This window comes from Apodemus sylvaticus, chromosome 14 (assembly GCF_947179515.1).
Source record: "Apodemus sylvaticus chromosome 14, mApoSyl1.1, whole genome shotgun sequence".
Taxonomy (NCBI): Eukaryota; Metazoa; Chordata; class Mammalia; order Rodentia; family Muridae; genus Apodemus; species Apodemus sylvaticus.
Window position 1 is genome coordinate 63,249,546 of NC_067485.1, and position 27,521 is coordinate 63,277,066.

General features: G+C 36.3%; 1 protein-coding gene across 1 annotated transcript in view; it reads left to right on the forward strand.

Annotated features, from left to right (window-relative positions):
* The window catches only part of Dnajc1 (DnaJ heat shock protein family (Hsp40) member C1), a 136,600-nt gene that overhangs the window by 54,272 nt on the left and 54,807 nt on the right, over nucleotides 1-27,521 (forward strand). The window contains exons 2-6 of the mRNA XM_052156885.1: nucleotides 10,022-10,123; nucleotides 10,618-10,664; nucleotides 17,082-17,247; nucleotides 17,969-18,066; nucleotides 19,349-19,442. Of these exons, the coding sequence (XP_052012845.1) occupies nucleotides 10,022-10,123; nucleotides 10,618-10,664; nucleotides 17,082-17,247; nucleotides 17,969-18,066; nucleotides 19,349-19,442 (507 nt within the window). The remainder of the gene's footprint in view (nucleotides 1-10,021; nucleotides 10,124-10,617; nucleotides 10,665-17,081; nucleotides 17,248-17,968; nucleotides 18,067-19,348; nucleotides 19,443-27,521) is intronic.

Consider the following 27,521-nt stretch of genomic DNA (forward strand, 5'->3'; position numbering starts at 1 on the left):
AAGTATGAAGAGGGATCATATATTATGTGAATATAATTCTAATATATAATATCTGTAGTATATATCTTGAGACTCTAAAGGTAATGTAACAATTATTTATTTGCCAATGAGAAATAATAACAATGTAAATATTAAGGACTATAGAGAAAATTTACAACTCTCCTACTCAACTGTTCTAAAAATGTCAACTATATACTATTACTCTTTAATATTTGTATACTACCTTGATGTCAGTGTTGACTTAGTTTGCTTATTAATGGACTAACCGAGCTTGAAGAATGTAAATTCATGAAACTCAAGATATTCTGCAGACTATACATTTCAATAGCTACAGTGGTATATGTGTGTTAACTCTTGTATTTTGAAAACACATGTACATGATTTGAATCCACTAATTTAGTTTATTTCAACCTGTTTCTTGTTTTAAAATTATTTTTCTTTTTCTCATGTGCATCATCATTAAAGACTGTTTTGACTACATGTATATCTATGTACTGTGTGTGTATGCCTTATGCCCAGAGAGGTTGTTGGATTCCCTAAGACAGGAGTCACAGACTGTCGTGAGCCACCATGTGGGTATACGCTCCCATTCATGCCCTCTGGAAGAGCAGCCAGTGCTCCTAACCTTGAGCTATCTCTCCAGCCCATCAGCCTCTATCCTATGTTCATGTTTTCATCTCAGAGCTGATATCCTAGCTTTAACACAATATTGAAATAGGAGCATTTAATTTGTGGTTTAAGAACTTACCATAGCCGGGCAGTGTTGGCGCACGCCTGTAATCCCAGCACTCTGGGAGGCAGAAGCAGACGGATTTCTGAGTTCGAGGCCAGCCTGGTCTACAGAGTGAGTTCCAGGACAGCCAGGGCTATACAGAGAAACCCTGTCTCCAAAAAAACAAAAAAACAAAAAAAAGAACTTACCATAGATTTTTTTTAATTAAATATTTTAAACACTATGGAATTTCATGTATTTTTTATCATTTTCATATCCTTCTGTTTTTAATATTATATAGATTTGTAAATTTATATAAATTTAATATGTGAATTAGTTTTAATATGTAGATTTGAATATAAAATCAGCTCATTTTGAAATGTTAAATATATAATAAAATAAATATAATTAGATCAAATTTTAAGTTCAAGAATAGAATATATATAAAACATTTTAACATTTTATATATTTATTTGTATTATTTATTTTTAATGACATTTATTAAATAATCATACTTATTAAATTACATTTTATTTAATTTTATCTTCTAAAATTCATACACTTGAAATGTTTATTAGAGTACCTTTTATTTCCAAAAACATATAATTAAAGATGAATAATATATATATATTATTAAAAGCATAAACTTCATGAATACTCTGAAAGTTATTTTCTTAAGATGGCATAAATACTGCATTTAAATATTATTAAAATACAAAATGGCATAAATACTATTTTTAAATATTAGTAAAATTTAATCTGATAGATGTGATGTTTTGCAATGAAAAGCTATGGCTTAAGCCCTTATACATTAAAAATCATATATGACTAAGTTTGTTTATAAGTAGTCCGGTCAAAATTACTTTAGTACTTTGTAACAACCCATAAAATTATATGGTTTGGAATAATAAGAATTTATACACATAGTAAAATTTAAATTGACCAGAAAATAAACCTAAGAATTTGGTATCTTATTTCTAAATCATCATCCTAGCCGGGCAATGGTAGTGCACACCTGTAATCCCAGCACTCTGGGAGGCAGAGGCAGGCGGATATCTGAGTTCGAGGCCAGCCTGGTCTTCAGAGTGAGTTCCAGAACAGCCAGGGCTATACAGAAAAACCCTGTCTTGAAAAAACCAAATACAAAATCAATCAATCAGTCATCCTGAGTGTTTTCTCAGAGGCTTTGAGTTTATACAGAGAGACTTAAATTTAGATGTTCTGGTATTTAGTGTAGCCATTAGCTAAGTTTCTTACCTTATATATGCATGCAGGTATATATAAATTTGTATTTGTGTATGTTTGTATACACATATTTTTGTTTGTTTAAGGAAAAAGATACAGGTTGCTTGATGGTCTCTTTTGCATTTAAAGTAGTCATGACTTTATTAGGGCTCATAGAGTAGAGGGTTAAGGGAGCCTGACTTTAATCTTCTTGATCATAGGCACTGTTTGTGCCACACTCTTTGACTTCTTGTATACAATGATTGTTACACATTTATATATACATGTATATTATACTCAATTTTTGAAGAATGTAATATTATTCAATGTAATATTATTGAATCTTAGAAAAGCTAGTTTTACTCAAAAACATTTTAGTATATTGTCATAACATAAGTTTCTGCAAAACCATGTAATCTCACAGAACTATACATTTTCCATTAGCATGTATAGTAAGTAAGCCTTATATTCAGAAAGGACCTGTCAGAGCCATTGTTATGAAGCCTTCGCTCAGAGCTTAATGTATCAAGTAAGTTGCTTCCTACGTAATGATTATTATTATCAGTTATAACCAAGAGTTTGCTTTGTTGGCAGACTTAGCAATACATCTTTTATGGGTTGGGATGGAAGGATGTGTGACTTCTGAATAGTTTAATTTCTGAGATATCTAACACCATGCTTCAAATTACTACTAGGTTATAATAAAAGTACACAGTCATTTTCCAACCAACTTGCAATCACTAGTGTTCAAGTTATCTGTCAGTTACATGCATTTGAGTTTCTGCATATTTGCTTCTTTTGAAGGGTGTGAGAAGCCATTGGACAGAGTAATCCCAGGTACAGTAAATGACAAAGTGTTAAATCTAGAGCATGCAGACGCAGGGTCACAGTGATTTTTAGGTTATGTTGGTGGAACTGATTTAGAAAAATGTGAACTCCAGGCTCTATTGGTGATCTATAAACATTCATGGAAAACTTAAGACAAGTTAAAATGGGTACCACTCACATCACCTCCACTTTCTTACCCTCTTAACTGGGGACTGTAGTAAAGGACATTAGTAAGTAAGCACACTTATCTACCAAAGAGTAGCTTAGAGAAACTGTTTGCTCCATCAAGAATCACCCTTCAATTACAGTAGAGTAAATTTATTTTATTACATTTGTATTGCGCTGTGTGTGTGCGTGCATGCCTGTGTGTATGTGTGCACGCGTGAGCAAGTAGAGGTCAAAAGACAATTTACAGAAGTCAGTTCTCTTTCTACCATGTAGGTTCTGGAGATCACATACTGGCAGGCAGTGATGGCTGGGCAAGGATGTTTTTGTTGGTTACACCTACAGTTGTTAACCGTTTTAAATTTTGGATGTATACTTTTATTGGCTAAAAACAAGCTCAAAGGAGATTACAGAAAAGGCAGTGACAGTTAACCACATTAAGATTGATGGTTCTTTTCTCCCCCCAATCTCACATATGTGTTAGAACCAGTAGATTGTTGAAGCCCTCTGCTTTTAATGGAATTGTTAATTAAATCATTTTTAGATTTAATGGGCTGTATCCTGTGTGTGTGTGTGTGTGTGTGTGAGCTTTAATTTTTTAAACCCTATTTTTAATTGTGTTTCTTAAACACTTTAATCTCTCTTCTAGTCCACCATCCACCAGAGGTAGTGGGAAAGAAAAGATATGGAGAAAGTGATGATGTGGACCTGTTTAGAAATGGTTCTTTGGAGTAAATCCCATCTGTATTGTCAGAAAATTAGTAGTTTAGTTCACAGGTCAGCAGCAGCAGCTTGATCTACTCACAAACACTTCATAGATATACCAGCAGCCCAGATCAGTAGTGTCGGTCTTAAGCATTCTAAACATAATGGAAAAATGTTTCTCTAAAAAGATTTTCTGTTTTATTCTAGAATACAGTTTTCTAATCTCTAATTGAAAATGGTCTTCTAGTGCTCAAATTCTTTTTTAATATCGATCTTAATCCATCTTCTCTATTACTACTTTATGTATTTGTTTGCTTACCTGCATAGGTATGTAGACATGCTTTATATCTTATTTGTTTCTTAGTTCTTCTTTGCAATGGCCTTCAGCTCAGAGACTACCCTGCCTCTGTTTCCCAAGTGCTGGGAGTAAAGGTGTGCACTACAACACCTGCCCTTGATTTTTTTATACTTTGTTGATAGTATTTCTGGGTTGGATTTCTGAATTTTATCCCATATAGTTTTATCAGTCTTAAATATGCAAATTCATGTCTTCCAAAAAGTTTTCATTTTCATTCCTTTTTTTTCCCTTCAAAATGTCTTTTTTGAAGTGCAAACTTTTTCTTCCTGAACTCATTATATGCTTGTTGGTATTCTGCATAGTGTCCGGAATGCCTCTGGGGTCTGTTTTCTCTTTCATCCTTCTGTCTTGTCTCCAAGTCAGATAATCTCAGTTGTTCTCAAGCTCACTGAGTCTGTTTGCTGCCCATGCAGATCTGCTGTTGAGCTTAACCTAGCCACATTCCCATTTCAGTTACTGTGTTTTTGAAGTAGTTCTGCTTAGGACCTTTTAAAGGTTTCCATCTTTTTGCTGATACTCTGTTTTGGAGAGAACATGTTCCCATATTTTTCTTTAGTTGTTTGTAGTCTCTTTAACCATATTAAGAGTTAAAGCTTTTGTCTAATAGGTCCAATATTTAGACTTTATTAGACAACTGCTATTAATTTCTTTTTTCTCTGTGTATCTACCAATTTTCCTCTTTTCATGATTTATCAGTTTTTAATGTATCTATAATTCTAAACATTTTAAATATATAACCTGGTAATTATATTTTCCCATCTCCTCAGAGTTTGTGCTATTTTTCTAGCGACTATTCTAAACTAAGTTTATAAAATTTCCATTCTTGACTATGTGTGGCCATTGGACTCTGCATAGATTAGATGTTAGCTAATGACTTGAGAGAGGTCCCTAAGCTATACAGATGAGGGGCGGAGGAAAAGGAGACAGAGAGAGAAGGAGCTGCAGACAGATGAGAGCATCCCAGTCTTGGCCTACGTGTGTCTTAGTCACTGTCCGATTCTGTGAAAAGACACTATGTATGACCAAGGCAACTCTTATAGAAGGAAACATTAAATTGGGCTTGCTTACAGTCTCAGAGTTAGTCCACTATCATCTTGGCAAGAAGCTTGTGAAAGAGAATTAGTTCTGATCCATAGAGAAAGGGGTCTTATGTGTGTGGTGGGGATAGACCAAGACACTGGACTTTTGAAACCCTGAAGTTCACCCCCAGCAGCAGACCTCTTTCAACAATGACAAACCTACTCCAACTAGGCCACAGCTCATAATCCCTAAAAAAAAAAAAATCGGCTTGGGACTCAGCATGCAAATATATGAGTCTCTAGGGGCCATGCTTATTCAAACCGCCATCCCCAATTAACTTGTGGGGCATGCTTTCAGCGCTGAGCTGGGTACTGACAATCTTTCTTAGCCTGTGCTCGCTGCTTACACGGTTTGAAGATGGACCAGTTGTAAGAACTTCAGTGTCTTTTCTGGTCTTTCTGAGTATATACTTGTCTCCAAACATGTGCAGTCTTCTTATTTTCAAGAAATATGAGGGAAAATTTCAAAGACACTTTCCCCAGTCTTTCTTCCCAAATGTTGACTGATTTACTTACCCTTTAAAGGGCTTTATTTTACCTACCTTCCTTCCTTCCTTCCTTCCTTCCTTCCTTCCTTCCTTCCTTCCTTCCTTCCTTCCTTCCTTCCTTCCCTCCCTCCCTCCCTCCCTCCCTCCTCCTTCCCTCCCTCCCTCCCTCCCTCCCTCCCTCCCTCCCTCCCCTTTCTTTTTTTTCCTCTCATACATTACATCTCAACTGCTGTTTCCCCTTCCTCTGTACCTCCCAGCACCACCCCATCCACTTCTTCTCTCATTGTTTCCCTTCAAAAAAAGAGCAGGCCTCCCAGGGATATCAAGGGAACATGGCATAACAATTTACAATAAAACTAGGCACAAACCCTCTTGTGACCAGTAGGAGGAAAAGGGTTCCTAGAGCAGGCAAGAGTCAGACTCCCCACCCCCACCCCAACTTCTATTGTTAGGAGTCCCAAAAGAGCACCAAGCTACATAACATAACATATATGCAAGGACTGTGCTCAGACCCATACAGGGTTCATGATTGTTGCTTCAGTCTATGAGCCCCTATGAGCCTGTTTAGTTGATCCTGTGGGCCTTGTTTTCATAGTATCTTCGACTTCCCCAGCTCATGTAATCCTTCTTTGTCCTGGCTCTGCCTATTTGGCTGTAGGTCTCTGCTTCAGTTGCTGGATTATGTCTGAAGCGATTACCTGTAGTGTGATTTGATAGGAATGGCCCCAATAGATCCAAATATGTATGAATGCTTAGCCCATAGGAAATGGCACTATTGGGAGGTGTGGTCTTGTTGGAGTAGGTAGGGCCTTGTTGAAAGAAGTGTGTCACTGTGGAGGTGACTTTGAGGTCTCATATGCTCAAGCTAGGCCTAGTGGGGCAGTCTCCTGTTGCCTGTGAATCAAGATAAAGAACTCTCGGGTCCTTTTCCAGTACCATGTCTGCCTGCATACTGCAATTTTTCCTGTCATAATGATAATGGACTAAACCTCTAAACTGAAAGCCAACCCCAATTAAATGTTTTTCTTTATAAGACTTGTGTCTCTTCACAGCAGCAGAACACTAAAACAATACCTCTCTGATGACAATTGAGCTAGATACCATCTATGAGTATAGCAGATATCATTAGGAGTCATTTCATTGACCTTTTTTCCCCTAGTTGTGTTTAGATTTATCTTGGATCTCTAGGCTGTCCAGCCTTTGGTTCCTGGCTGTAAGTGTTTCTTGTGTGTGTGCGTGCATACAAGCATTTAGTCACATACATTACAGCACCCTATGGATGCTGCAGGGGAAATTTTAAGGGAGTTAGTTCTCTCCTTCTATCATGTGGATTCCAGGGATCAACTTAAATTGATCAGATTTGGTGGTATGGACCTTTAACCTCAGAGTACATCATTGGCCACCACCTTTAAATACTCTTGACAAATGTTGTCTGTATACTTTCAGAGTTCTAAATTTTATTTTTAAAAGGGAAAGTCTTTAAAATATCAGAGTAGACAGGTAAGTCAGAACAACCATAATTCTTTGAGAACAAGGTTAGCTGTGCTTTTTCTTGTCCTGGGAACTCACACCATGAATGGAGACTAGCGCCTTCAGAGCCCTCCCTCACTGAGAGTCAGCTTCAGGCTATCATGCATCTTAAGTGCTTGCCTGATGGCCATAAACGTGATTGGTTTCCAGAGTTCAGATAAAGTTGATTCACACAGTTTTGCCAGGTTATTCACTGTGTCTGTGGCCAGGGCAGCCCTTGGAGTTCTCATCTACCTTTTCACTTAGTAGATTTGATCACAGTATTCTGTGACAAGCATATATTACATTAAAAAATGTTAGAGTAACAATATGTCTCTTCATTAACATAGGTTATCCAAGTGTAAAGATAATTCTATTTGTCTGCTAGTGAACTAGATCACATTTAGAAGTAATACAGTAGTGACAAATTAATGTAGAATATCTCTTGATATCAACAATGGTCAACTCACTAATCACCCTGTCAATTTTTTTCTCAATAAGCCAGATTTTAGATGGTCTGTTCTCCTGAATTTAATAGAGGAGTGTTCTGAATTCAATCTATAGTAGAAGTATGATATAGTATGCTAGAGAAACCAGCACACATCAGACACTTAAGCTTTAAAACTTAGAGTGTAGCTTGATTCTGGGTTGATATGTACCTGTGTTCCCAGCTATTCAGGAGACCAAGGCAGGGTGATCCCTTGAGCCCAGGAGTTTGAAGACAGCCCAGACAACATAGTGGGTGTCACTATGAACAAGGTCTCACCTCAAACACCAGCAACCATAGGAGGAAGAAGAAGCAGAATTTCATGGGATGCACCTTATGATTTTGTGGATCTATGCTCCCAGTGTTTATCAAATTAATAAGATGGTAATGGCTATTTTTACTGCCTTCCCAACGCTTCCTCCTTTTACAAATTTAAGTTTAAATCTTAAATAAACCAGCCAACATAGCTTGGACACTGAAGTAATATTTTTTGAGTTAAATTCTGTGTTCATTTTTGTATAAAAATATAACTTGACTATGTTACTTAGCTTTTCACTGTCTTGTTTGCACAATGGGCTCAATAACTACACTTATACAATAGGTTTGTGTGTGGCTAAAATTAAGATGGCTTATATGCCTTAAATAAATAAATGCATAAGTTACCTCAAGATACAACTTGCCCAGAGTATATCTTTTTAGACAGGAAAAGGCATGGTACTTACAGTAGACCTTATTGGTGAAATACTCCTGTTGGGCAGATTCTCTAGAGGAAATTTTGTGTTTGTGTGTAGTATGAGAGGCCAGCTCTTTAGGAGATGATGGTCTGGTTTTGTAGTCAAGTAAACAACAAGAACACAAGGATGGTGAACTTCATCCTCAAGTGTAATTATGTGGGGGACCAGCAGGATTGGCCAGCAAGGTTTGGAGATAAAATTGCAACACTGGGAAAGCAAAAGGTAATTACAATTCTTGGAGGTGGAGAAACAGAACTGTCTGGCTGTGCTTAAATTTGGGTGCACACTGTGGCCGAAAATTTGAGAAAAGACCAGAAACAAGGAAATGCCTTGGATGACCAGTAGTCATTTTTATTTTTAAGTCAGTTATGTTTTATGATATATGTGATTTTAAATTTCTAATTAGAGAGTTTATTCATTTGACACATGGCACCTTTGCATGACAAAAGGATTCACCACACTTTTCCATTACGTAGCCCCACCCTTTCCATCTTGTATTACCTGTCATCTGTTGTGGGAAGTACAGCCTTTCCTTAAGCAAATTTAAAATGAAATTATACAAACATATTATCTACAAGTTTTACTCTTTATTTTTATAGCTCTTGGGCAAGTCATAAGTCGGAGAAGTATTCAGACCTAGGGCCACACTAGCCTGACAAGACATACCCCACCCCCACCCTGTGAAAATAATGGCTTATAAAGAAAAAGCTTTGACAGGCTAATTGCAGGGGGGTCTCTTTTTCTTCAAATCTTTAACAACCATTTGGCCCCTGGCATATAGATTTTTGTGTTGGTTTGAGTTTTCAATTGTTGGAGCCATATAGTAAAATAGTTTTAGTACTTAGTTGGACAAATGGCGATCAGACACATTTAATAAGCTACTTCTGTCACTTTCCTCGGGAATCTTTTTAAATACAGTGGAAATGAAGTTTTGAACTTTGGTATGTATTTATTCTAGCTGCATAAAGATGTTTCCTTATTGTATCTGCACAAACAAGATTACTGTTATGTTAACATATACTGAATCTGAAGCAATGTCCACTGTGGCCTTGTGTGTGTTGTAAACTGGATTAGGAAAGCGTGTATAACAGGAAAGGTTTTTGTTGCTAGTGGGTTTTTTTTTTTTTTCAAACTAGACTAAGGAGACTGGGATGGTGGTAATGCCCTTTATGTCCTTTAAAGTACATAACTGTTTGTAATTACATCTGTTTTCAAATAAATGCAAATTTACCTCCCCTCAAATCAACATTTTTGATATGTAAAATTGGGATTCCATAAATTGTTGCTGGATGATAACCTCAATATAAATAACATAAAGAAACTGTATATATAAGCTGTGCTTCAAAAACTGGTTTTTAAGATTCCCTAGTTAAGTTCTTTGATGGCACACGTATTAATTTTTAATTTGTCTTTTCTTATATCTTAATTACTGTAAAAGATTTATTGATTAATTTTAGGGAGGAAAGTGTTAGAAAAGTTTTGCCAAATACGGACCTCTTTGAATGACTGTATGGTAATGAAAAGTTAAGAGGAGAGCCAAATTAGATTGAATAATTGTTCAGTCATGTGGGGCAGGCTGGCTGCATAGCCTGGCTGTTAGACTGATTGCTCAAATTACATTGCCTGGGGTCCTGCACTTGGTTGGCTGTCTTCTCAGATCTTAACAAGGTTCTGGGAATTTCTCTTTCTGACAAAGTTTGCTTTGTATTTTCCCCTCCCCCTCGCAACCCAGGATGCTTCATCTGCAGACATCAGAAAAGCATATCGTAAGCTTTCACTAACCTTACATCCAGACAAGAATAAAGATGAAAATGCAGAAACTCAATTTAGACAAGTAAGTGAAATACAGTTTTATTTATATATAAATACATAATGACAGTTGTATTAACTAATATGCTTATGCTAGAATTATTAACTTAAATGTAGAATATTTTCATTTGAACATGAAATAGCTTAAATATATAACATTTACATTTTTATTTGTTCTTAATGGAATACTGTTTTACTAACATGTCATTTAGAGTTTCTTAGTTGTTGGAGGGTCATGGCTCCCATAATATTCTTGTCTAAATTATGCTCTTATTCTTAAAATATTTTTAAGCTAAACTATTACTTTTATACCTTTCACAAAAATTCATTTGATATCAGTCTTTAAACATCTAGTGTGCTCCCAAAAACATAAAATGTTACTCATAGTTGTATTTTTACTATTTATTGCATAGATGGGCACATGGGGTTTTCTGCATATGCTTTATAGCACTTTCATCCTCCTATGTGATTTCTTACAGTTGTAAGTATTTTTATTTTAAAGTAATGCTTTTATTTTAGTTGGTGGCCATTTATGAAGTTTTAAAGGATGAGGAAAGAAGGCAGAGGTGAGTGCATTTGTGTTTTTGAATTTGGATGGGCAGAGTTTCATGCTACAGCCTTGAAAAGGAAAGAATTCAGTCCTGTTTAAGTTAGGCTTGTTTGTTTGTTTGTTTGTTTGTTTGTTTCTTCCTTCCAAAAAATGCATTGTTTTATAGTCTTTTATAGAGCAGAACTCATTTTTTTTTAAACATGTTCCCTAGAGTGATATAGTACTTACAGATTAGGATTGTGAGTCATAAATTTAGCAAGTTTTGCTTCACTAGAAAAGAATTTTACCATGGATGTTTTTGCCCTGGGAAACAACCAGTTCTTAATTTCAACCAAATACCCACTCTTAGCAGTAGATGAGAGTGGCCCCTATGTATTTGGTGGGCCCTCTACTCCCAGACCCCCTTCTTAAGTGTTTGAGATTATCACTTCAGTAATCCCTCACAGGTACTTTCCTGATGTTTCTTCACCTCCAGATAGCCCAGGTGATAAACTGTTAGACGTGTGTAAACGTGGAAGACAGAAGTAAGGGAAATTGTTGCTCTTCTCTTGTTTGGTTAGATTTCTTTCCTATGTCCACACAGTGCTTGTGTCTGGCAACCTTAGAAGAGACAGCCCCACACTCACACATGTCTCTGCCCTTTTCAGAAGAGCAGTAATATATGTGCTCACAAAGTGGTTTATAGTGCCAGTGACTTACAGAGGCCTTTCCTGTGTTGTAGAATGTGTGGAATGTCAGTCCAGTTGCAAGGTCTTTGGAGATTTTAAAATCATACTCATAGAAAGAAATGTATTTTAAATTGCCCTTTGAGGCACATATAATTAATTAAAACAAAAGTTTCACATATACAAGCAAAAATCATTGCAGGAGAAATAAACTTTTCATTTGTTTGTATGCTTGTTTCATTTTGAACTTGTTAGTCTTTAAAGAACAATGCTGGTTGGAGTTCAACAGGTTGATTTTATGAGACAGTAGTGGACAACATTAGAAATTTGACTGTGTTATCTTAAACAAATGCACATTTGAGATTTAAGCTAAAGGAGGCCAAAATATCTGGTTTGTTTGTGGCTAGCACAATCTTATAGACAAACCCCAGAATTATACGATGAGACATTCTGAGTTTTTCCTCAAATATATGGTCTAGAATAATTCTATGTCCTAAAGTATTAGCCGACTTTCCTGGTTCTCACCATAACTGTTTAATTTGAACATCCCAGTTGGTTAGGTTGTAATACTGCTTCAAATGCTATCCTGAAGCTCTTTGCTTTATAACAAGAGCTGACTGGTCTTGGTCCAGGCCTCTCCTCTAGTTTAGGTTATCTATCCTGTTGAAAGGAGCTTTCCTTACTCTGTGCATATTCTATTAGATTCCTTTAGTTTTGTCTCACACATCAAGAATGTGTTGTAAAGATAGCTTTCTTTATTCTTCCAACATCTTTGCCAACAAATTTTATCTTTTTGCTGGTTGTTATCTTAGAAGTCAGTAAATTTTGTGATAACTTCTAACTACAAAAATCATTTCTGTCTTTTCACAGAAAATCACTTCTTACCTATTTCTTGTTTCTGTGTTAACATAGATCTTCTGACATAATCTCTTTAGGAATAGTTCCCACTGCATTTACTTTAGTATTAGCAGAGAAAAAAAAGGACCTGACAGTTACACAAACATCTGTGGTATTTATACCCCTTGAGGCACAAGTAACTCTTTTGTAACTGCTTTTCCTCAAGGCAAAAGACTTAACTAATCAAGTTGAGAATAACTTCTCTAAAGCTTGTGCCTCAGGCCAGATGACCTGTGAATATTTAGACACAGGAGAAATCTTACAGACAGAATATCTGTCTGCAGATATTTTCAGTAAGATAACTTATCATAGAATTTTTTTTCCAGAGACATAATTATATTTTTATTGAAATTAGATAAATTGCTTATATTTTTGTGAGAAAGGGAATAGCAATGCAATAAATACATTAACAAATGGAATAATTTTTTCTTCAGAAATTGTTTTATTTTGTTTTGTAATGGTGTAAATTAGGTATAAATTGCATCTTATGAAAACCGCCTGCTCTAAATGTATAATCCAGTGATGTGTAATAACGATACAGACCTCAGCATACTCTCTCCACAACCCAGTCTTTAAAAATTTCATCCTCAAAAAAAATGTATCCATTTATAGGGAATTCCTGCTCTGAGTTCCAGCCCTAGATAATCAGGATCTGTTCACTGTGTTTATCAGTTTGTCTGTTGTGTTCCTTTAATAATAGTGACAGGACTGTGCAGGGTCTAGTCCTTTGCATCTGATCTGGTTCCTCTCACTTAGCATTACATTATTTAAGTTTATTCATACTACACTACATCCTAATGTTTTATTGTTATTACTGAGTACTATTCCATTGTGAGGATGTTTTTTGTTTATCCGTTCACCATTTGATGGAACTCTGGCTTTTAACACTTTGTGTAGAAGATGCTGTGAACGTTAGCATAAAAATCTCTGTATAGACCTAAGTTTCATTTCTTAGCTAGAACAAATTCCCAGAAGGGAATTTGGAAACTTTAACTTCCCCACTCCTCAAGGTCATAGATTATAACTTGAAAATAGCGTATTTTCCTGGTGAAAGTAAGGAATCCTAGCACAGAATTCTTTACCTAAATTCCGTAGCAGTTGTACTTATTTGAAGGACTAGCAGCCTATAATCCAAAACAAACTTCTACACAAGGTCCCAAAGTTTTTAAATAAAGTTTTGAAAACTACTTACTACCTGTGTATTAGATTATACTTAGATAATATTAGCCTGTGTAGTTGTGCTTTAAAACTATTATAAATTTTAACTAGTTTTTTTTTTCCCTCTTTTTTTGCCTGGGGTTGGGGGACCCTTTTTTGGGGCAGAGGGAGTTTTGAGACAGTCTTTTTATGTAGTTCAGGCTGGCCTTAAACTCTCTGCCTACCAAGTACTTGGATTAAAGGTGTGTACACACACGTGACAAACTAGTATTTCTGTTAATCCAATTCTGTAACTTATTTTCCTTTGTCGGTTATATTACTACATTTTTAAGCCTTAAATGTTTTTTAGTTTACCAAAGAAAGTCATGTCTCATACAAATACTGTTTAAGATGTGTTGTTATCTTTAATTTAATAAAACTTTTATAAATTACAAATTACTTTAAATTTCATTACAGATCTGTTCAAATCTGAGAATAAGAAATCTAATTTAGGACTTTCTTTAAATAAAGCTGTAAGGCATCATATACAATGCTAAGTATTAATGTAGATTTGACACATACACACAAGATCAGCTAATTTAGTGTTGTTCCTTATTTACATAATCGCTGTACTACTGATTTTTACTGGAAGGTTTAAAATCTGACCTAAATGGAAACTTATTTTTAAGCTAAAAATTTAAATTCTGTAGAATAGAAGGATTTTAACAAATTCTGTAGGATAGTAATTTTAACAAATGCTAGAGTAATATATTCATGTTTTACTACTCAGATTTTCACTTTGACTTTGCTCTGTTTCACTGTTTGTTCTTCTAGTTGCTACTTTAAGTTAATGTAAACATTCTCTGCTGGTAGTTTAAGATTATTGTGAATTTGTTCTCCAGTACTCTAGCAGGCAGGTGTGTGATGAATTTCAATTCTAGTGTTGAACTCACTAATAACTGAGCAACTGTTATTTTATGTTTATCATGTATATTTAAGAAAATGAAATGAAGCAAATGTGTATTAGGCTATATGTTGGATCATAAAGAACTAACTGATCAATTAGTTCTTTAAATTCCAAGAAGATGCCTTTATAATTCCATGTCAGTGTTTTTGTGTGTTAGTGATTATTTTTATGATAGAGATTTTGCTTCTGGCTAACTTGTATCATATTTATACATTCATACATTCTTAATCTGGGTTTAATGCAGGCTTAAAAATAGTTTGTATCCATCTCAGCTTCAGAGTATTCAAGTGTATGTAATTAAATATAGAAACACATAGTAAAGTGATAAAATTTTGTGTCACATTTTTTGTGTCACAACAACACATTTTTTTGTTGTTGTTAAATAGATTGTGAGTATCTGTGTATATTTTAAGAAGTGTATTAGTCTTTTCAGTGTCCCATCAGGAAGGTAGTAATTTATCTTTTAACAACAGACATTTTAGAAAGTGAATTATAATAGAAGCTATCTTCCCTTCCAGTGTCAGTTGTGTGAGCCATAATGCTCATTGTGGGAAATCAATAGTGCAGTGACTGTATGCTTACTCCCTGGACACTGTTCTTCAGAGTGGAAGGACACACAGTCAAGGGAACATGCACTGCAGTGTCTCATTCATTTGTATCTGGTTGTAAACTAAATACAATTCAGATGTTGACAGAAAAATAGTAGTTTTTCCCAGTGGTAGTGATGAAATATTTGATAAAAGGATCTTAGTTATGAGTATAAATGTATTTACTTCCAATACAGTTTAAATCCAATACAGGTTTAGTATTTGTATAAATGCTAATAGGGAAGTCATCTCCACATCCTCAAATACTTTTTATTGATAAACATACCTTTTAGAAGTTATTTCATTGGAGATATTTCTGAAACTATTTTTTTTCATTCACTTTTATTTTTCCTCAAAAAATCTGATATAGAATAGAATTTAGAATAAATATGGGACCTAATGCTCCCTGGACATCGCTTGAGTGCTGGGGTCCTGTGATATACTAACTGAAACCTTTCTACCTGGATCTAAATTAGCCAGTTTGTAAAAGATAGATTTAAACATAAACTTCTGAAGACAGAAATAAGTTTTCTTTGAAGTTAATGTTTAAGGAATTGTCTGAAAAAAAAAACGTAATATGCAATTTTGCCTGCCCTGCCATCACAAAACCATATTGTAATTTGACTTTTGTAAATAACCTTTTACTACTTGGATACTTAGATATCATAGTATTAATAATCAAAGTTGATCTAAAAGTCAGGTTTTTAAAGATTAGCTAATAAATTATATTTTACATTAATAACCAGTGAGTTTTTTTACTGAAAAATTTTTTTCTATAATAAATCCTGTGCTTTATATTTTTAGCATATCTCCAAGGTATCAATTTAATAACTATCAAAGTAGCTACTGCAGTTGTTGCATTTAAATTGATTTACATGTCAAGACTGGCAGTTTAGCAGCTGTGCTATTATTCCTAGATCGGTCAATTTACTTGAGAAAAACCTACTACTGAGCTCTCCTGACCTGCCTGACAATATAGGTCCTATTTCTAGTCCTGTAATTAGGCCTGCGACTAACTCAGAATATTTTTAATTAAAATATTTTGGTCAATGTGTTGCACCAAATTAGGCCTTTCAGTGGAGGTTTAATTCTGGAAATAGCGTGATTAGAATATTTAATGAGTTGTGTTCAATTAAGATTAACAGGTTTGTGTATTGAGCATACAGTGCGTGTGACCATTTTGAGTCTCACAATTATGTACTTCTTATTTTTAACCTTAAAAATATTTGTTCAATAACTGACAGATTTAAATTCAGTTGAATTTTTATTTTAAAACAATTCTTTTAGCTTGATAGTACCAAGAATGATGATTTAAATCTATTATAAGGAAAGCTTTTATGTATTGATGTTCTTCCCTTTCAGCAAAAGCCACAAATGAGGAAATTGCTACTTAAGTGTTTACAAATAAGCAGTTTTATTGTGAACTCTGACATGCATTTGTTGTTTTCATGTTCTTCTCTAATTTGAGACCTATTTGTTCTTAAAGGAACATGCACTCTGCAAATCTTAAGGCACTTATTTTATTCATGTCATTAAGAAGCCTTAATAGAGAGTTGGAGAAATGGCTCAGGGGACCTGGGTTCAATTCCCAGCACCCACATGGCAGCTCACAACATCTGTAACTCCAGTTCTGGGCGATCTGGTATCTCATCACCAATGTACATAAAATAAAAATAAATAGATTATTTAAAGAAAAAGAATCGTTAATAAAATGATGAGAATAGGTGTCTTCACATTCAGCTACCATTATTAAGGGGTGAATACAAGTACGGGTCAGAAAGTACCCGAGCTCACTTTAATCCCTGTGTGAGTCATTCAGATAATAATACAGAGTTCAAATGGCTCGGGTTTTATTCATTTTTCCTCCGTTATAGCCTAACTTTTGTTGCTGAGTCTGTGCTAGAGAACTGTCTGCAGACAGTGTAGACAGTACTCATGTCAGTCTAGGAGGCCTGCTGCCGTGAACCGTGAGACCTTCCTGAAGACTTCCTTTCTGAAGCTACATAATCATGCTTTGATTTCATAGGAGTTGTGATGCTGATAAACTACACAGGTGTTATGTCTATGTGAGAAATTTTATTCTTTTTCATTTTAAATATAAATCCAAATGAAGTTTAGCTTTGCTTTGCTTTTGCATTATATTAACTCTCCATGAAAACCTGTTATATTTGCGACCACAGGTATGATGATATTCTGATCAATGGACTGCCAGACTGGCGACAGCCTGTCTTCTACTACAGGCGCGTGAGGAAACTGAGCAATGCTGAGCTGGCCTTGCTCTTGTTCATCATCCTCACAGTGGGTCACTATGCTGTGGTTTGGTCCATCTACCTAGAAAAGCAGCTGGTGAGTGTGGCGAGGCATCAGCCTCCTGTATTTTATACAGGATTCCAGACAGTTATTTCTATATAGTTGTACTGTCACTAGTTACTGTTTGATTCATTTTTAAGGCAAGGAAAACACATTAAAAAAAACTTTCTTTAAAAAAAAAATACTGCATTTGAATTTGTAATAAAACTTGGTCAAATTGAGTTATATCCTACTAAGAAGAATTTTTTAAACAGTAACTTGAGAAATTTTTGTCACAAGCTTCTTATATAATGTCATTACTTTAAAAAGATAAGGTGAAATTTAAAATGAAGATATAATTTCAGGGATCATTTTGTTAAAGTATTTGCTTCACTTTCTCAGTCTAATAATGCTAAGGATTTTTATTTATATGGTATAAATAAATATTTATAAACATTCATGAATTATCATTTACTTAGTCTTTTTAAAGTAGCACCATTAAAGCTGCATGAATAATAAAAAGTAAGATGAGTGCTTTCTTTTCTTAGAAAACTTTGGTTGCTATGGAGATGTACATGACTGACAGTGCTGAATCTCATATGTCTGTGAGGCCAGGTACCATGGCAACACTTATTATGAAAGACTGATGATTTTACTTGATCATGTTGGACCCTACACACATTTGCATAAATGGGCTTCTCTTTGTGAAAGACTCTTTATAGTGTGTGAGGTGTATATGTTAAAGACAGTCAGTTACTGTCATTCTTTTCATGGTAAGGATGAACTGCTTGGTCGAAAAAAGAGAGAAAAGAAGAAGAAGACAGGAAGCAAGAGTGTGGACTCAGCAAAACTCGGTGCTTCTGAGAAGAACGAAAGGTAAGTGTGCTCAAATAGTGTGTGGTATGGCTCTAGTCCATGTGTGCCCCTTCAGATACGCTGGCTCACAGACACAGATGTGCCATAATTTCCAGATAAAGCTTTCTTATCTATCTAAATATTAACCTCTCAAAGTCTTATAGTTCAGAGGTTTTGTCCTGAACTCTAGAGACAAAATGCTCGTATAAGTGCTGTGTCTGCAGGATTGGCGGGAAGCAGAGAGGAAGTGAGCGGCACGCAGAGCCACGTGCCTGTCCGCGCTGAGTGCTTGGGCTCACTGCACATGGCGTTCATTTCTATGCCACCGGGATTATTGCCTGTCAGCACTTGGGGACACTTTGATGGTGGCTGCTCTTTTATAGCTGAAGCAATCATAACATTTAAGAATTCATTTTGGGGCTGGAGAGATGGCTCAGCCAGTAAGAGCACTGACTGTTCTTCCGAAGGGCCTGAGTTCAAATCTCAGCAACTACCTGGTGGCTCACAACCATCCATAATGAGATCTGACGCCCTCTTCTGGTGTGTCTGAAGACAGCGACAGTGTGCTTACATATAAAAATAAATAAATCTTTAAAAAAAAAAACTTTTTCTTTTTTTTGTTTGTTTGTTTGGTTGGTTGGTTTTTTTTTTTTTTGATTTAGTTTTTTTTTTTTTTTTTTGAGACAGGGTTTCTCTGTGTAGCCCTGGCTGTCCTGGGGCTCACTCTGTAGACCAGGGTGCCCTCAAACTCAGAAATCCGCCTGCCTCTGCTTCCCAAAGTGCTGGGATTATAGGCGTGCGCCCCCACCGCCTAGCTAAAAAAAATCTACTTCATTTTGTAGAAGTGATGAAAGCCCAGATTACAAGGGGAGGGGCTCTTTCTCACTCACACTCTCTCTCTCTCTCTCTCTCTCTCTCTCTCTCTCTCTCTCTCTCTCTCAATATTTTGTAATTGAGAATTTTAATATGCCAATAATGTATTTTGAGCAAGTTCACCTCCAGCTCCTCCTCTCCAATTAGCCCTTTTTTAATCTTGGTAATTTGATTAGAAACCTCTTTCCCCCAAATTTTATAGGTTTGGTTCTTATGTTCTTTATCTATGTCACGTTTTCAGCTCCTTCATTCCATAGTACACCCAACAGTAGTAGACTAACTTATGACTGTCATAAATGTGTTACTGAAAACTTCTTCATTTTTAAATTAAAGTGACGTTTATAAAACATTTCTTAATTGGTTAAAATATTTTGTTCCTCAACTTTGTCTATTCTTTTGATTTGTTACTTGAGTTTTTTCCCACTTTTAGATTGCTTATAAAACCACAGTGGCATGATTTGCTTCCATGCAAACTTGGAATTTGGTTTTGTCTTACACTAAAAGCATTGCCTCATCTAATCCAGGTAAAATGTCCTTCTTTCATAGAATGGTAGATGTTTTCATTTTTAATTATTCATAAAAAAACTTATTACCTTGTCTGCTGTTTGAATGCCGATAGTATATGCTTCATACTATTAGTCAAATAAGTTAACTATAACTTAAATTGCTCTAAGATTATTTAGACATCTATTCCTATAATTATCTCTTATTTTGTTTATTGAAGTCCAAGACCCTGGAAATAGGAAACTTTATAAAAGCAATAAGAGTTTAGTTTGAGATGCTGGAAAGAACCCAGGTATCCCTCAACAGAAGAGTGGATGCAAAAAATGTGGTATATCTACACAATGGAGTACTATTCAGCCATTAGAAACAATGAATTCATGAAATTCTTAGGCAAATGGATGGAGCTAGAGAACATCATACTAAGTGAGGTAACCCAGACTCAAAAGGTGAATCATGGTATGCACTCACTAATAAGTAGATATTAACCTAGAAAACTGGAATACCCAAAACATAATCCACACATCAAATGAGGTACAAGAAGAAAGGAGGAGTGGCCCCTGGTTCTGGAAAGACTCAGTGAAGCAGTATTCGGCAAAACCAGAACGGGGAAGTGGGAAGGGGTGGGTGGGAGGACAGGGGAAGAGAAGGGGGCTTATGTGACTTTCGGGGAGTGGGGGGGCTAGAAAAGGGGAAATCATTTGAAATGTAAATAAATTATATCGATAAAAAAATTTAAAAAAAAAGAGTTTAGTTTGCTATTAGCCTTATAGGCAAAACTAGTAAAAAGAAACAAGGTTTAATTAATGTGTTCATTATTTTAATAGCACTTAAATACATTAAAAAGAATCTTGACATGAACATTTACACAAAAATATATATTGCTTTACATTTTATTTGCAACTTTAAGGAAAGATGGGAACGTTTTTTTCTACCCTGTAATCAGAATTTTTGTTTCATGTTAGCCCTGATTAAACAATAAAATTGTAGGATATATATGGAGGTTTTACTTTTGTCTTTGTATTTAGCACACCAGTCATATTTAATGAAATTATTCTTTTGCAAATTTTAGTTACTATACCCAGCTTGAAATATGGGAAAGTGTTCAAATGTTTTATACTATGTCAGTAACTGTTAATAAGAGAGGGGGAAAATTATATTTACCAAACTGTATATTTATGAGAACATCTAACAGAAAAATGTTTCAGGACAAATTTTTGCATTAAAATTCTTTTTCAACTTTAGAACCTTTACAGAAGTCAACTAGAGTTTAGAAAAGTTTGATTATGAATACCCATGGCACATCCATCTTAATGACTTCATTTGTAATGTTAATCTGTGATACTCAAAACAAATTGTACTTGGTGGAATTATTAACATTTCTAATTAGCAGGTAGGATAATTTGCCAAACTAGAAGTAGAATATGGTAATCTAGATTTACAATTTACTGTAAAGTATGTGCTTCTGGTATGTAACACATTTACACATGTTTTGCTTTATTATAAAGTTTTGGAAACAACCTTTCAGTCTCCCTAGAAACTCTGCATTCTTTAACTGTTGATCAGTTTGAATTTTAAAGTCTTTACTTCGAGTGTGGATCCATTTGCCTTTCAACTTTTACATCCACACCTATAATAAGAGCTCAAGTTTGGCATTTTGCTCTAATCATTTCTTACTGATAAGCAATCTAAGAAAGGAATGAGGTGATGTTTCTTTTTTTTCCCCAATTCTTGATATTTTCAAGTTTTTAAGGAACTTACTATGAGTTTTTCTAGCCATCACTAACAATATAATTATTTTAACAGTAAAAGAGCCTCATGCTAAAGCATTAGGGCCTGGAAGCGGCTGTCTGGTAAACACTGAGGAGGCCTGTTTCTTTCATGGATTCCTGTAAAAGTGAAGGGGAAACCAACTCCTTGTCGCTGTCTTGTGACCCTCCACACATGCGACACAGTACAAGCATGTGCATGAGCGTGCACACATGCTCATGTGCTTTTGAAAAGAAGAAAACATTAGCTCATGAAAGGTGTCAGTAAAGTGCTGAATGGTTGCTTTTAGAAATATATCATGGTCTGACTTCTTGTTTTTCATCTGTTGTCACTTTTGAATTTGTTCATCATCCGTAAAACTTAATACTGTTGATTTTTCATGCTTACTGAGGTCACTGGGATGCCTGTAGGGATGTTCTTAAATATGCACACACACACACACACATGAAACCTCAATTTTTAGGCATGGTCTCTACCCTGGGACACCTGTAGGGATGTTCTTAAATAAGATACACACACACACACACATAAAACCTCAACTTTTAGGCATGGTCTTTATACTTATTCAATACTCAGTAATATAGAGTCATTATTTAACATTTACATGGGCACTGAATCGTCTGCAGTCATTGTCCTCTCTTATTCTTTCTTTGGTGGAGGGTTTTCATCATGATTTCTTTAAAGAGAAGCTGAAGGCTGAACCTTTGTGTGAATGAGTATAATTGTACAGTTCTTATAGATTTTTATGATTTCCCTCCAGTTTTTCATGTCTAGATACAGCCTCTCTCATGTTAAACATTCCAAAGCATCAAAAGTGTTCTTATAGAAACAGTGCTGATAGCCTACTCATATTTCATCTTTCTTACACAATATTTTTAGATCATATACTGTAATACCAAGCATGACTCACAAACATCTAAAATTGTAAAAGCCCATTACAAGTAAGTTAGTTAAGTAGTTATCATTGGAGAAAACTTTTCTTCTGGTGCAAAACATGAATTTCCTGAAATGTTACTATTGAGCTGCAACATCTAAGAACATGGGAGACTTAGAGGCTTTCTGCAAGCAAATGTCACAGAAGAGAATTCATACTACATGTTGTCATAACAACTCTTCTCCATAACGTCCTTCCCAGTCATCTTTTAGATACTAATTCCTTTACTATACTTCACATATGTAATATATATAAATTTATATATGTTCACATTATATATTATATATAAATATTCAGAAGAATTTGGAACAGTGACATTTTGCTCAGTTTTTGCTCGAGTTCTCTTTTATTGTTTAGCATCAGAGGTTCCTAATAAACATTTTTATTGCCTGCTTAGTTTGTCTAAATTCTTTCCTGTCTCTCGCCCCAAAAAATTCAGATGAAAATAGTGACATAAAATTTTGATGGATAAATTTTCTTTGGTAATTTTCTGAAAATTAAGTCATTTAGTTCAACAAAAATATGTTAAACACATATAAAAATGAGGCATAACAGGGGCACTAGAAATGCACATGTCTTCTAGGATTTACCAGTTGTAGCATATAAGTACCAAATCAATAGGTTATTTAAGTTTTAGGTATGTAGTATCCAGTGGTCTCTGCAGCTGTTCAAAGGTTTAAGTTGTATGTATTAAGTATGATAAGGGAAACTCAACAGGGTATGATAAGGGAAACTCAACTACCTGAACAGAGTCATGAAGGTGAATGAACCTTTAACATAGAAGTAGCTACTTTGTACTCAGTTATACAAAGACAATTTTATAGATATTGTGTTAAACCATATTGTGTAAACGCTGAGGAAAAGCTTCAACCAATTTTTAAAAAAGAGGATCTCACATAATTCTCAAAGACTATATATAGGCATATGTATTTTGCAAGGTTTTTTTTTTAAGATTTATTTATATATTTTATGCTTACGAATACACTGTTGATGTCTTCAGACACACCAAAAGAGGACATTGGATCCCATCACAGATGGTTGCGAGCCACCCTGTGGTTGCTGGGAATTGAACTCAGGACCTCTGGAAGAGCAGTCAGTGTTCTTTACTGCTGAGCCATCTCCAGCCCTCCTGGGGTGTTTTTTAACTGATTATGTTTTGTATTCAAGAAAATAGCAGAAGTCGGTAATAAAGAATCAGTGCTATGTCTATTTGCAACTTTAACTTTATAACCTAGTTTATTTTAACCACTATGTGTGTCGGAGTTGGATATATTTAAATCTACAATAATTTAATTGTTAGGACTCTCTATTTTAGGAAGTGGTTATCGACTTACTTGTTATAGCCAAATTTCCACTTTTTTCGTGAAGTAAGAGAGATCTTAAGTTCCACAACTTACTTGTTAGTTTGGTTTTTCTGGGAACTCATTTTAGCAGCTGAAATGTAACATTTCTTAGTAATAGACACAATTTATTTATCTTCTAATGTTTAAATTTTCCACATTAAAATCTAGTCCCATCTAATGTAAACATGATTAAATGTTCAGTTTTCATGAGAAAGCTCCAATGTGCACATCCTTCTCCCCCATGAGAATATAGGGGCTGCATATAAGCAGTAGCTGAGATGAGAATCTTCACTGTATTACTTTGGCTTCTTTAAAAAATTGCCTAAAAATATGGACTACTTTAGTGCTTTATAGAATTATCTGTCTGGAAGCATCCTCCCTTTTCAGGAGCTTCTTCCCTGGAGCTGTGACTGTGGAGAGCTTGGGGGCTAGCCCTTCACCTCTAGTTCCCATGCTCTCAGAGCCCATGCAAACAAAGCACTTGCTGCCCCCTGGGGAGGGCGGAGCCTCTCACTGAGGGGCCTGCCCATCTACTCACAGCTCCAGAATTTCCAAGGGTCGTGGCTGCTTATTTCATAACTATAAAATATATTTTTAAAATTGCAGGTAAGGGAGATGGGGGAAGGAATTGTGGGAGGAAGTAACCAAGGGGGTCAGTGAGTTGGATATAAAGTGAACAAGTAAAAAATTAAAAAAAAAAAATCAAAAGGGAGAAAATTGCAGGTAAGCATTCTTGATATTGGGCTTACATAAGCAAATGAAAGTTAGTCTGATGATTCTAAGACTGAAGCTCCATTGCTAGATAAAAATGTAAGTAAACTGGAAAAAATAACACAACAAAAGCCAAAATTTCCCGATTTCTACTTGTTCGGTGGGGGGCAGGAGGGTGGCATAATAAGGTATAGGTTCTTGGAGATACAAAAATAGACTACAAAGTAGAATTTTGTAGTTTCGCTGCTAGATATAGAAAACATTAATAGCCACAAAAACGTTAATTATATACATGGTCTCACTGATGCTGTATTTTATAGTTGAAAAATACTTATGACAGATTGGTGAAATAATTTGCCCAGAGGCTGCAACTAGTTCACATTGTAAATGAAAGTTGAAACAGGACCAAATAAATACTAAAAGATACAATACCAGTTTTCTAGTAAGTATGGTATCTGTTGTGAATTTCTCTGAGTGTTCAGATTGGTTTTTGACATCCTGAAGTTGAGGGTAATTCATATATTGGGGTTAGGTTAAGCCGATGGCTCCTGTGTTCCATCTGTTTCATCCCAAACTCAAAAAAACAGCTTTTAGGCTTTTCATCCCTACCAACGTTACTATCTCAGGAAAAGAAGCTATCGTTTCTAGCTTTTTGAGGGAATTTTACCTCATTTACACAAAGTGCACAATGTAAAGTTTTTCTTTATTCTAATCTTGTATGTTATATGGAAGTGTAAGAGTGTCTAATTAAGTGAATAGAACAACAAATGTGTTAGAACCTATGAATTTTTTGGCAGGCTTTCAGAAATGTGCTTACAGTATTTTACTATCAAAAGGTTATTTGTAAGCTTCAATCAAGAGATTGGTGCTGTCAGACAATCTGGATTACATGGAACATTCTTTATCTTCCCTGCAGGGCTCTCTGCAGGGCTCTTCTACATGCTTACTCTAAGATCTCCCTTCTCCTATCACTTTAGATCAGTGTCTACCTTTTAAAACATCAGATTGCTTTGTTCCCCAATATATTTTCATTGATTATTTGAGAATTTCAAATCATGATAGTCACTTCCCAGTTCTCCCCGCCTCCTTGGGACCTTCCCACAGCTCCCAGTAACCAGCCCCTGAAAGAAAACTAAGGCCTTCCCTACTTCTGTCAGAGACCCTCAATTGTGGAGAGGTACACTTCCACTTCCTTATCACAATTTTAACAGTTCTCTTTAATGGTTTCCTGTCTAGGCTGATTTTGTTGTTGTTGTTGTTCTTTATTTGGGGATTTGGTTGTGGATAGGGATTACCACAGATGTCTTCTCTGTTCCTCTTTTTTTATTGAGAATCTACAATCATGTGTACCACTACAGATGTAGCTTCCTTGCCCTTTACAGTCACCAGTAGCTGATCATGGATGTCCCATGGTTTTTGGTGACAGCATGGACCACAGGGACATCTATAGGGTCTCCAAAAATCACCTCAACATGGTCTCTGGTGGCAGTATAGATCTCGTAGAAGCCACAGACATGGCCTCTGGAGCAACCCAGGTCATAGCTACCAATATGATCCAATGTAGCAGCTTGGCCCGAAGACATCAACATGGCTTCAGGTGGCAGCACAGGCCATGGACATCCGGATAGCCTTTGGTGGTAGCATGGGCCATGAATATCAACAGAGACCCTGGCTGCAGTAAGACCACAGATCCAGACATTAGGCTCAACAGCATCACAGCCCATAGACACTAATATAGGCTCCTGTAATAAATAGCACAGACTGCACAAGTCCGCCTAGCCTTCAGTGGCAGCAAGGGCTTTGAATGTCTTTATGGCCTCCAGTGGCAGCAAGGGCTTTGTATGTCTTCATGACCTCCAGTGGCAGGCCACGTGAATCTTGAGCTTCCGCACAGCCCGGAGCAGTGACCATAGGCACCAACATGGCCCTAGGAGCAGCACAGATGGTGAAGGTCTTTCGAGGTTCACACCCCAGAGAATGAACCATTCTTCTCTCAGATGTCCTATCATTGCTCAGGACCATTACAGTTGAGACGCTGGGCAGCGTATTTGGGGGCGGGGTCTGCTCAAGCTTCAGGTTGCTGCACACCACCCTCTAGGCCCTACTCCACAAGGACATGTTTCATCCCCAACCACCAACCACCCAGCCTTATCTTGCACCTGTCACCACCATAGTGTCTGTATTTATGCCTCTCACAGCCAACTCACTGCTCTGTTCTTTCATCCTTCCCATCTCCATCACATATGTATTCATCAAAGTGGTACTGGAACTGTAGTATGACACATAATATATTTTTTGCAATGAGTCTTTCGTAGGGTTTCATTACTGTGAAGAAACAATATAACCAAGGTAATTCTTATAAATGAACAACATTTAATTGATGTGACTTACAGTTTTAGAGGTTCAGTCCATTATTATCATAGTAGGAAGTATGGCAGCATCCGGGCAGACATAGTGCTGAAGGATCTGAGAATTCTACATCTTGATTCAAAGGCGGCAGCAGGAGACTTCTGCAGGCAGTTAGGAGGCTCTCTTTTTACTGGGTGGAGCCTGAGAATAGAACCTCAAAGCCCATCCACACAGTGACACACTTCCTCCAACAAGGCCACACCTCTTAATAATGCCATTTCCCATGGGTCAAGTGTATTCAAACCACCACAGTGTGGTGGTCTGGTTCAGAGTTTCTGATTTCTGAAGTACCATAAATACTAGACAGCTGTGGAGATGTTTCTCAGATATCCTGTTATTATCTGGAGTCAGGGTGAAGTTGCAGCCAGGCAGGGCATCATGCCCACCAACCTTCAATGTCTTTTGACCCACTGATCACCAGGGACAACTGTTGAGCTTGTAGGCTGTAGGCAGGGCAGCAGCACAGGCTGCAGCAGTGGCTCCATGCTACGGGTTGTGATCATGGGCCAGTACAAGCCCTAGTCAGTACTGACTTGTTTCTGCAGGAACTGCAGGCCACCACACATCTCCTTGTCGTTGGTGCTCGGATCCCTAAGGCTCATCAGGCATGGCCTTTGTGCTTTCAGCCTGTTAGCCTAGGTGAGGCAGCGAAGGAAGGGTATTGTCCTCTGCCATGCCTGGCTCTTTCCAGCTTTCTTTCCAGTTTCATGAGTCCACTTTTTATAGCATCTACTCGAAGACTTGCCTTTTTCCCATTTTAGGGTGTTCCAGAGCTATTGTGAGCTCTGCAGACTTCTTTTCGACTGTTGCTTCACCCTTCAGAACCTCTGGGTCCAGTCTCCACAGAGCAGCACAGCATGTGCCGCCATCTTTGTTTATCCCCCAGACTAGGCTTTTTCAGATTGCTTCTTATTTTGAGGCATTTAGGAAGAAGT